This window comes from Protobothrops mucrosquamatus, unplaced genomic scaffold (genome assembly GCF_001527695.2).
Source record: "Protobothrops mucrosquamatus isolate PMUCROS unplaced genomic scaffold, P.Mucros_1.0 scaffold_243, whole genome shotgun sequence".
NCBI lineage: Eukaryota > Metazoa > Chordata > Lepidosauria > Squamata > Viperidae > Protobothrops > Protobothrops mucrosquamatus.
The window spans coordinates 607,417-619,135 of record NW_015386319.1 but is presented as its reverse complement, the minus strand read 5'-3'; the positions used below and the strand labels follow the sequence as shown (position 1 = coordinate 619,135).

Sequence of the window (11,719 nt, the reverse complement as noted above, 5' to 3'; positions counted from 1 at the left end):
CCCTGGAGCCCCCTAAAAATTTATTAAAACACCCCTCTAAAAACCTTTTCAATTTGGTTAATTTAAACAATTTTTTATCAATAAACCCTTTGCAACTTCACGTCAATGCGAAGTTTTTTCTTAAGGGGCTTGTGTGTCCCTGTCCTCAGAATACTCCTGCGCGATGTGCAGAAACCCATCCTGTGTTGGCTGGGGACCCTGGTACCTTTCTGAAGCAATTCTTCCCGAGGTTGGACCTTCTGGAGACCCAAACAGACAGAGGCAATGTGGCCTTGCCTGCCACATGCCCAGCAAATGGCAGAGCGAAATCTGCAGTCAGCTCACTGTGGCGTCCTCCACATCTGAAGCACTGAAGAGATGCTGGGGTCTTGTCCGGATGCCCCTTCGGCCTTCTTTCAGCTGGCTGGTGAAGTCTGTCCACCTCCTCTTCAGGATCTGCTTCTGATTTTTCTCGAGCGTCCTCTTGATGGACGGTAGCAGCGGCTGGAGGGTTCCTGGTGAGATGCAAAACCTTCACAGCACCACCTGCTGCTTCCTCAGCTGCCACCTCTCTTAACGCATCTTGGAACGAGACCTCTTCTTTTGCAAAGATCTTTTGTTGTAGGTCTCTACTTCTCAAGCCACACACGAAGCGATCACGCAGCCTTTTTTCCAGATCCTTGAACTCACAAGGCCTGGCCACTTGTCTTAAGGCAGCAATAAAGTCCGCAGCAGATTCACCCGGCCTCTGGTCTCTTTGCTCGAACGCGTGCCTACAAGCGATCACAGATAATTTAGGCTGGAAATGTTCCTTCAGCATCTTCTTCAAGTCAGCGTACGTTACTGACTCTAGAAGTGCAGGGGCCACCAGATTTTCCGCGATGTCAAAAGCTCCCTGTCCACAAGCACACAGAAGAGTTGCTGCCTTCAGGCCATCTTCTCTGATTTGACTTACTCTAAAGTAGTTCTCCACCCTTGCTACATATGAATTCCATCTCTCTGGGTGGGAGACATCAAAATCAGTCAAGCGGCCAATCTTCGACATTGTAAGCTTTATGGCCTTCACTAATTGCCTCCTCTGCAAGCTAACAGTTGGGAAAGGGTCCTTTTGCCGAGCTCACCTCCAGCGACGCTGTACTGGCAGGCTGAGTCGCGAATGCAGGACGCCATCTTCCTGATCATCAGGACTTCCTTGGTGAGTCCTAGTTCTTTTCCTTGCTTGCAGGGATCCCACCTTCGTCGCCAGTGTTGTGTTTTCGGTTCGTTGGCAATTGATGAAGATACATGGTGAACAACAACAAGCTCTTTATTACACTCTCCTACAACCAAGCAAAATGCAAAAGGCACGCAGGCCTTTTTATAGGGCATGAAACCCAGATAGTGTGAACCAATAGGAATTGACCATTTTCGCGCCTTGCGCATGCGCACAAGGCTGGCGCCACCCTGTCTGGTCCCGGGCAGCTTTTGGATTGCCCGGGACCATTTGCAACAATCCTGAGCCTGCTTTCAGCTCTTGCAGGCTCAGGATACAACAAGTCTGGCCAATGAAGAACAATAATTTGATGAAGTGATTGTGATTGCCACAACTTCATTTTCATTATAAAGCCGTCCCTTTGCTGCAAAGGTTTAAGTATGGAAAGATCTCAGTCTTTAGTATTTTGAGTCACATAACTGAATATAAAAATCTAGTAAAAAAAACCTGCTCTATTTTGTTCTTATAAGTAAAGTTTTATTATGTCCAACCATTAGGGCAAGTGACTTCTGAATTCTGAGCTCCTTTAATGACTAGCTTCTATTCATTAGTTTTGTTATCTACTAGCATATCAATTTAAGAGAACTTGTAAAATTCAGCTTTTGGAGAGACCAAACATCTAGAAAGCAACATTCTTATGCCAGCAAATATATCTATATATTATAAGACTTCCTTAATAAATTCATCTATTATAAGATCACCTCAAATACCTCTCTCAATTTCCAGAGTTGGAGCACCTGCAGAAGGCTCTGCTTGAGTCACATTCAAAACTCCATGATGGCAAGTTGAAGCTGGAATGGCAGCGGATTGAGCAGCAGCAACTACAGGAAGACATTCAGAGCAAGCAGCAAGATCTTGCACTGCTTCAAAAGGAGGTCATAGCTTTACAGATGAACAATTCCAGGTAGGATAAGTTGGTGGGAATCTGCTGGAAAAGGGCATAGAAAAGAAAGGTGGACTTTTTGCTTGACTGGTACTTATGGAATTCCATACTAATTTTTTGGTCTTGAGATGGAAGGGGGTGTATTTTATGTGTAAGGTGACTGATACTTCAGATGGATTATCTTTAAAATATCTAAAGAGCTCTACGGAATTAGGCCATCTGGTTCACCATTTGGCATCACGGTTAGATGCATTTATGAAACTGACTGGACTGGATGGCCAGAGTTTTCTTCCACTGCTGCTTTTAGTGATGTGCATCTTCACAAGGACTGGTCTGGTCTGACAAAAAATTTACCATGGCAGAGGTTTGTTGAGGATCACTGTTCATTCAATCATAGCATTTAATCCATAAAATCTTTTGAACAATAATGTTAGTTCTACAGTGTCATTAAATTCCATGAGAAATAGACGGATTTGTAACTGGCTGACAAACCACATTCAATGTATAGCCCTTACTGGAACTGCATCTACAAGGAGGGAAGAGGGCAATATTGTGCCCCAAGGTTCCATTTTAGGCCCAGTACTATTCAGTATCTTCATAAATGATTTAGATCAGGGGTGTCAAACTCAATTTCATTGAGGGCCGCATCAGCATTGCGGTTGTCCTCGGGGGACCAGGTAGGTGTGGCCAGGGTGGGCGCAGCGTACTGGGTGGGCATAGCTGGAGTGGGTGTGCCTACTGGGTGGGCAGGGCCAGCTCTACATCATTCACGTCAAGGGTGCCTGTGGGGGCCTGGGCAGGAGTGGGACAGATCTGAGAATCTCTGGCAGAAGGGGGTGGGACCAGGGCAAGCGCCAAGGCATGGTCCACTGGAAGAGCCTGCCGAAACCCCTCCCCTAGAGCCTATCAAGCCGGATATGTGAACTAGGCGAGGGCCATTTGCTGGCCACTTCCAGGGAATGGTGCATTTCTTCATTCCTCACAAAGGGTAACACCTCCCCAGCATGCACTCAGGGGATGGGGCCGATGCAGCAGGGGCTGGTTCCTCGCTGTTTCCAGACAGCCTTGTGGAGCTAAGACTGAATGCGTTTCAGCATAGATGGCCACCACAAAATTGTACATTGGCTCCCGGCTGGCCTGAGCCAGGGCCAAGGCAGCGGGGGCCATTCCCTCACTGTTTCCAGGATGGCTTCGCGGGCCACATGAAACCACGTCATGGGCCGCATCCGGCCCATGGGCCTTGTGTTTGACATGTCTGATTTAGATGAGGGAATAGAAAGGGAACTCATCAAATTTGCTTACAACACTAAACTGGTAGGAATAGCCCAGAAAATAGGTTCAAGATCCAGATGGATCTCAAAAAAATACTGTGCCCTATCTAACAAAATGAAATTCACTGTAGAAAAAGTAAGGTTTTATACTTAGACAAGAAAAACCAAATGTACAGGTACAGATTAGATGAAACCTGGCTCAATAGCAGTAACTGTGAGAAGGATCTTGGAGTCCTAGTGGACAATCACATATAAGAGCCAGCAGTGTGCAGCAGCAGCTAAAAGAGCCAATGTAATCCTAGGCTGCATTAACAGAGGGAGAGAATCAAGAACACGTGAAGTATTAGTACCTTAGTAAGATCTCAGAATATTGTGTCCAGTTTTGGTCACATAGAAAAGATGTTGAGCCTGGGAAAAGTATAAAAAAAGAGTAACAAAGACTTGGGAGGATAAAACATAAAGAACAATTGTAGGAATTGGGTATATCTATAACAGTGTTCCAATATTTGAAGGGCTGCCACAAAGAAGAGGGGGCTAACTTATTTTTCAATTTTCTGATGTTCTGTTATTTTTGTTTTTATTCTTAGATAGTTCTTGAAATGACTTCTTTAATAGACCTTTTGGTAGAAATTAATTTATTGGCTAATTTCTTCTTTAAAAAAGGTTATTAAACACTATAAATTCAGGAAACAAAATAACTGGAAAAAACACAAAAGAAAGGAAAAGTGAAAGAAAAAATAAGAATGGACTACCATCCTATTTTTGTGAATCATTTTGATATAGCATTGCTTTCTTTCCACAAGCATCTAAAAGGGAACAAATAATATATTTCTATAAGGCATTCCTGCAGAAATCCCACAGGTGCTCAGTGAGTTTCTTCTTGGCTGTGTATTTGGGCCAGTGGTGGCGAACCTATGGCACGGGTGCCAGAGGCGGCACTCAGAGCCCTCTCTGTGGGCACGCGCGCCATCACCCCCGTCCTAGGCCTTCAGCTGGGTTTTATAAAACGTTTTCGCTTTAGGCCTCTGCCGCTGTGTGCAAAAAAACAAAAAGTTCAGTCAATTTCAACTTCTCGCGGGGAAAAAAAAGATCTTGCAAAGTTGGAATTGATTGATTGAACGTTTTAGTCCCACCCAGTCTGCCGTTACCACCGCAGCCACGCCCACACAATGGGCCACACCCACCCGGCACTCGACAATGCATAAGTGGGTTTTGGGTTGCAGTTTGGGCACTCAGTCTGTAAAAGGTTCACCATCACTGATTTGAGCTTTCTCTATCTTTCTGGCCATATGAACTTCCTAGACCAAAGTGCAGGAGTGAGGAACTTCAAAGAGCGGAAACTATGTGAGATAAAGGATTCTCAGTAATTCTTTGGTGATGTCATCTAATCTGTCTACATTGTTGTTAAAAGAAATCTGCTGATAACATTATTCAGATTTGAATCATTTGAATCAGGTTTGCAGTCCCTCTTTTGGAATTTATTTCAAGGTTTGGGGACTTCTGTGAAGATGGCTGATTGAATACATGCTTAAGGGGGGATCCCTGAAAGGTTTTCCCCTGAGCTATAGCTCTTCAGCTACTATTTGAAGGTAGTGGCATTCCTTCAGTTTTTATGACCCACCTGGATCAGGAAGAATCTAAGAATTTCCCAAGACCCTCGAATACAGCTGACAGAATGCAAGCGGCTTCAGGAGCTGGGCTTCAAAGCTATCAGCGTGCCAAAAGCAGGGGGTGGGGAGAGGGAGGGGTTGTAATCTGTAGATGAAGAAGCCGCCGTTTCGAAATTTACCTTTCAAACAGATAATGTTGTGCCTTTCATTTCTTAATCAACTTCAAGGACTATTGATCTTTTTAAAGTTATTAAAAGAGGCTCTCTTTAGTCACGGTCTGCTACGCATTTTTGAAGACTTCACCATTTTAGGGATTTCTTTAGTGTTAAACAACAAGGAAGAAGGGTGCTAAAGCAAGCCAAAATAAGGAAATAGGAGGGGGGGAAAGCTGACAAACATAAAAACTGAAAGCTATAATTTTAATTTATTATTGTAACTTGTAGCTTGGTCTTTTTTGCTGTGGGTGACTAAAATTTTCTGATCCTGATTAAAGAGAGAAGTCAAGTTGGAGGAGCAAATTATTAGAGATATATTTGAAAGGTCTCTAAAAAAAATCTACCAATTTGTTGACCAGCTGTGCGCCAAGGATGATTAAAAAAACAAATTACTTTAGAGTTTCAAACATGTGTAGAATGTTACTAAACTACCAAGACAAGTTCACAAGTAGCTGAAAATCAGAGCAGTTCATTGCAAATTTGGAATACAAACCAGACATTAACTTTTATTTTTTTTACTTTTTTATAACCATATTTTATTATTTTTTTATAATCGCAGATTCTTAATATTTTATCAGCAACATGTTGTCTGAGTTCCAATATTTAGCTTACTAACACATGTTAAACTCCTTTCTCTCTACCTCGCTTTTCTAGCCATTGATAAAATGTATCCCATGTTCTAAAGCATTCTGAATCTTCTTTCTCCTTCATTTTCAATGTAAGTTTGTCCATTTCTGCACAGTCCAAAATTTTCCTTTCTCCACTGGTAATTCATATTTCCAATGTTGAACAAATACAATTCTTGCTGCTGTTAATTTTAACATTAAATATACACATTCTTTCATAATTTCCTGCAATTATACCTAACAGAAATAATTCTGATTTAAAATCTACATTTTTTTTTTTTTGTATTCTTGACCAAAATCTTTTAGCCTTAGGGTATGTCCACCAAAGATTATATGTGCCTGGTTTTTGTCTACATTTCCAACAATTGCTAGACATATTTTAAAACATTTTTGCTAACCTCACAGATGGTAAGTGCCATCTGTAAAACACTTTATATTTCTTTTTAAGCCACTGCGTTATTTTAGAATTTTTTCCCCAGTCTTTTCCAGTTTTCTAGCTCTATGTTATGCCCAACATTTTTTGGCCATGTTATCATTGTTTCTTTAACTTGTTCCTCTTCCATCTTTAAACTTAGCATATACTTAATACAGTTTCTTAATCAATTTTGCATCTGATGCCAATAGTATCTGTTCATATTCTGTCTGTTCTTTATAGAATCCAAATGTTTTAGCATCGTTTCCATATCTGATTTGAATTTGCAGGTGTGGCCTCCATGATAGATCAATATCCTGTTCTAGTTCTTTTCTAGATTTTAGTTTTCCTTCAATATTCAAAATGTCTTTATAAGTCACAATTTGCTCATAGTTAATTAGGTTTGGGTGAACAAATGCTTCCATTGTTGAAAGGCATCCAGGTATTTTCATGTAAATTTTTGCTTTTACCATTTCCCATTCTAAAAGAAGTGCATTTCTTATATAGTGCTTTTGAAAGTATCTGTCAAGTCTGCTAACAGTGGATGTTCTTGCTTGCCATATGTGAAGAAGCAAACATATCCTATTCAGCCTACATATCACTTCAAGAGTTAAAGCAGACAATGTTAACCCAGTCAGTGGGAAAGTATGCCAGCTATAATCATAACAATATCTTTGCATAGCACAGCCAAGGTCAGCGTAACAGGGGAAACTAGGGAGGGAGAGATTCACACTTCAAATTAATTGGAGCATATGATTGATGACTGTGAAAGGAGGGAGGGAGTTGTGTGTTGTCACGAGTGCTTGGGTGGTGGGGGTTTCAGTTTTTGGCTTTCTATTGTTCATGCCAAAACTATGTAGCCAATTAAAGGATTCTTTAAGGTAATCAAGCCTCAAAGTTCTTTGTAAAGCTGCTTCTTTTCGGAACCATGTCATTAAGCCAAAAACTCAAAACTTTTAAAACCATTTAGGGGTCCCTTACCCCAGTCACTATCCCTAAAATAATGGGGATAGTTTGACAAAGATAAGGGGAAGATCTCACCATGGAAAGAGAGGGAAGGCCTGAGGCCAGCACCCCTCCAGCCGCAACCTCCCCAGGAGGGGGAGCGACAGCAGCAGCAGCTTCCCCAGAGAAGGGAGAGGCAGCTAGCCAGCCGGTGGAAAAGAAATCCTTGCAAACTCCCCAGCTGGGAGCGAGGCCAAAACTATCAGGAGAGCTGATTTGGTCGTCAGACTCAGGAGGATTCCACACAGCCTTGCCAGTAGATGAGCGTGAGTCACAGCAAAGGGATTCCTACAAATTGCCTTCCCCCTCCCAATGGAGAGCTGCCCGGCCGTCTGTCACCGAAGACTCGGGTGAGTGGAAATACCCACCTGCAGTTCGCAGTGGTTCATTAGACTACTTGGCAGAGAGGTTTGAAGAGTTAGAAGTGCGGAGCGAAGACCAGCTCCCGTTGCAAGAGACCAGAGTGACCCAGACGACAACCAACACCCTGGAGACCCCCAACAACTGCATCTACCGAAAGACCCAAACTACCCATAGGGCCGCCGCTCTCATGCTTCCGATGTGGACAACAGGGACATCGAGCAGCGAACTGCCCAGTTCCCTACCCCCAACAACAGGGCAGACCGAGACCCGCAGCGAAAAAGAAATCTGATCAACAACCACCGAGAGGGAAATCCCATCGAATCAACCAAGAACTAGCTGTCCAAGTCACATCCCCTGCACAGGAGGACGCTGGGACTAAGGCTGGATCCCTCCCAGCTCTACCCTCTCTCGACAGTGAGGACGAAGGGGAGAACGACCCAATGGTGAGTCAACAAATCCCGCCTTTTTCGCTAGCTGCCAAACTTATAATCCCTAAATCAAATGAACTTAAATGTGCTAATAGATTCTGGATGCACCCGATGTATTATTAGCTTACCCTTTGCCATGAAATTGGGCATTCGAGCAAAATCACTCTCTGATGGGTCTCTTATGGGAGAGGCTCTTGTCACTCAAGTAACTGAGCCCTTACGTCTAGAAATAGGTGCACACTGGGAGTTTATTCGTTTCCTGGTGGCTCCAAAAATGTCTGAGGCGGTGATCCTAGAGTTAGCCTGGTTAGACAAATGGAAACCATTCATCTGGTGGGAGAAAGGAATGAGAACCGTGAGACTGCCTATAGGGCCTGAACCCCCCACTGATTCAACGGATGTTGCAGGGCACCTTAGACCACCCAACGAACGAGCTCACATGACCACTTCACCGCCTCCGGGCGAATCAGTCATCCCCAATGAATACTGGGACCTGGCGGAGGTTTTTAGTGAAAAAGAATGTGATGCCCTACCTCCTCACAGGCCCAATGACTGCTCCATTGAACTGGTACCAGGAGCCAAACTCCCACGACCGAGAATGTATGCTATGTTCCCCCTTGAAATGGAGGAGATGCAGTGATACGTGAACAAAAATCTAGCGAGGGGGTTTATTGAATGGGCCAAATCCACCATGGGAGCCCCTGTGTTATTTAAAGAGAAAAAAGATGGGTCGCTTCGTCTCTGCGTGGACTATAAGGGTCTCAACACTGTGAGTGTGGAAAACAATTACCCACTCCCCCTCTTAAAGGACTTATTAACCCATCTGGCTAAAGGGAGTGTCTTCACTAAATTAGACCTGAGAGAGGCATACTACCGGATGAGAATAAAGGAGGGAGACGAGTGGAAAACTGCCTTCAACTGTCCAATGGGGAGCTATCAGTTCAAAGTCATGCCGTTTGGACTACAGGGGGCCCCAGCTGTATTTATGCAATTAATCAATGAAGTACTACATGATCACTTGTACAAAGGGGTTTTGGTGTATCTTGATGATATCCTGATATATAGCACGAACATGACTGATCACATAAAGCTGGTAAGGGAAGTGTTAAAGAAACTATTGAATGCCAAGCTTTATGCCAAACTGTTGAAATGTGAATTTCACCAAACCCGATTGGACTATCTTGGCTACAGAATTTCCAATGAGGGGATTGAAATGGACCCAGCCAAGGTGAAAACCATAATCGAATGGCAGCCCCCAAAGACTCGCAAACAGCTCCAGAGCTTTTTGGGATTTGCCAACTTTTATCGTCAATTTATCCCCTAACCCTAACCCTAACCCTAACCCTAACCCTAACCCCTCTCTTTTGCCGAGATTGCCCTACCCCTTATCAAACTACTCAAAACAGGCAAAGGAGGAGGAAAGCCACGGCCAGGCCAACCACTAACATGGACAATGGGTTGTCAAGCAGCTTTTGAGAACCTAAAAAGACTATTTCCTGCTGAACCGGTCCTAAAGCACCCCGACCAAGGAGAACCCTTTGTGATTCAGGCCGACACCAGCGATGTGGCAGTTGGAGCCGTGTTACTGCAAAAGAACAAAAATGGGATCCTGCAACCTTGCGCCTACACCTCTAAGAAATTTATTGAAAGCGAGAGGAGATGGGCAATCTGGGAGAAAGAGGCCTTCGCAATTAGATGGGCATTATTAAACTGGCGACACTATCTAGAAGGGAGCAAAGTGCCATTTGAGGTATGGACAGATCACAAAAATCTAGAAGCACTGAAAACTCCCCGCAAATTGTCCCCAAAACAAGTGCGGTGGGCACAGTACTTTAACTGCTTCGACTTCACTCTAAAGTACATACCAGGAGGAAAGAACTTCCTAGCTGATGCGCTATCCCGGCTACCCCAATACAAGAGCGAACAGGAAGAGGTCAATGAGGCAATTATCCCCAATCCGCAAGCTGCCACTCAACTTACACCTCGCAGAGCCCCTAATCCTGATGACCCTGGAGTAAGGAAAATAAAACGAGAACTCCTCACCGACCAATGGTTCAAAGATAATCAGACCTCCCTAATGTGCAGGGATGGTTTGGCTTACATGGGGGGAAAACTATATTTGCCAGAAGCCCTCCGTCTTAATGCTCTCAAACACAGCCATGATGTAAAACAGGCTGGACACTTCGGATATTTAAAAACCCTACACCTCACCCGCCGACAATTCTGGTGGCCGGGACTGAAAAAGGATGTGGAAAACTATGTAAAAAGTTGTACCGTATGCGCCACAATGAAAAGAATCCCAGGGAAAACCCCTAGACTACTACAACCTGTGGCAAACCCTTCTCAACCATGGGAAGAAATAGCTATGGACTTTATAGTAGACCTACCTGAAAGTAGTGGACACACTGTCATCTGGACTGTAATAGACCTATTCTCGAAGCAGACTCATTTCATCGCCTGCAAAGGACTCCCATCTGCCCAACGACTGGCCAAATTGTTCCTGAAACATATCTACCGACTGCACGGCGCCCCTAAGCGGATAATTTCGGACAGGGGGGTGCAGTTCACAGCGAAGTTTTGGAGAACATCCTTACATTAATTGGATCATCTCAAGGTTTATCATCTGCTTTTCATCCGGCCACCAATGGGGCCGCAGAAGCCGCTAACAAAATGGTGGAGCAATATCTTAGGTGCTACGTTTCTTACCAACAGACAAACTGGACTGATCTCCTCCCTTTTGCGGAGGTGGCGTACAATAATTCTGTGCACAGCAGCACCGGTTACACGCCTTTCAGAGTGGCCACAGGAAAAGAATTCAACCCAATACCTGAATATCCTCAGATGCCCTCCGCTTCCCAGACACTTGATCAGTGGGTGAGGGGGTGGGAAGAAGTTTGGAGAAATACAAAGACTGCTCTAAAAAAGACTTTTGAAACTTATAAAAAGCAAGCTGATAGAAAGAGAGCTCCCCAAAGAACATTCCAAGTTGGGGAAAAAGTTTATTTGTCAACCAAATATCTATGCCTCAAGTTGCCCAGCAAGAAATTGGGGCCAAAGTTCTTGGGGCCTTTCCCCATAGTAAGAATCATGAACCCAGTCACAGTAAAGCTAAAACTCCCTAAACTCTTAGGAAAAATTCACCCAGTTTTTCATTGTAGCTTGTTGAAACCATATTGGGGCTCCATATTAAGACCTCCTCCAAAAAAGGCACCTGGGCCCCTCGTGGTTGCGGGACAGACCCACTATGAAGTAAAGCGCATTCTTGATTCTAGAATTTTTAGAGGGAAATTGCAGTACCTAGTACAATGGAAGGGATACCCGTTATCTGAAGCCACTTGGGTGAAATCCAGTGAAGTGAAAGCTGACCAATTGGTCAAAAGGTTTCATATGAAAAACCCCAACAAACTGACAGATAACTCTTAACCTATGCTTTTATTTACTTTACAGGATCTGTCCTTCGTCTAAGGGGGGCCGGATGTCAAGTCTGCTAACAGTGGATGTTCTTGCTTGCCATATGTGAAGAAGCAAACATATCCTATTCAGCCTACATATCACTTCAAGAGTTAAAGCAGACAATGTTAACCCAGTCAGTGGGAAAGTATGCCAGCTATAATCATAACAATATCTTTGCATAGCACAGCCAAGGTCAGCGTAACAGGGGAAACTAGGGAGGGA

General features: G+C 43.9%; 1 protein-coding gene across 1 annotated transcript in view; it reads left to right on the top strand.

Annotated features, from left to right (window-relative positions):
- LOC107301200 (myomegalin) overlaps nucleotides 1–11,719 on the top strand; it is a 38,107-nt gene that overhangs the window by 8,582 nt on the left and 17,806 nt on the right. The window contains exon 3 of the mRNA XM_015830460.1: nucleotides 1,958–2,135. Within this exon, the coding sequence (XP_015685946.1) occupies nucleotides 1,958–2,135 (178 nt within the window). The remainder of the gene's footprint in view (nucleotides 1–1,957; nucleotides 2,136–11,719) is intronic.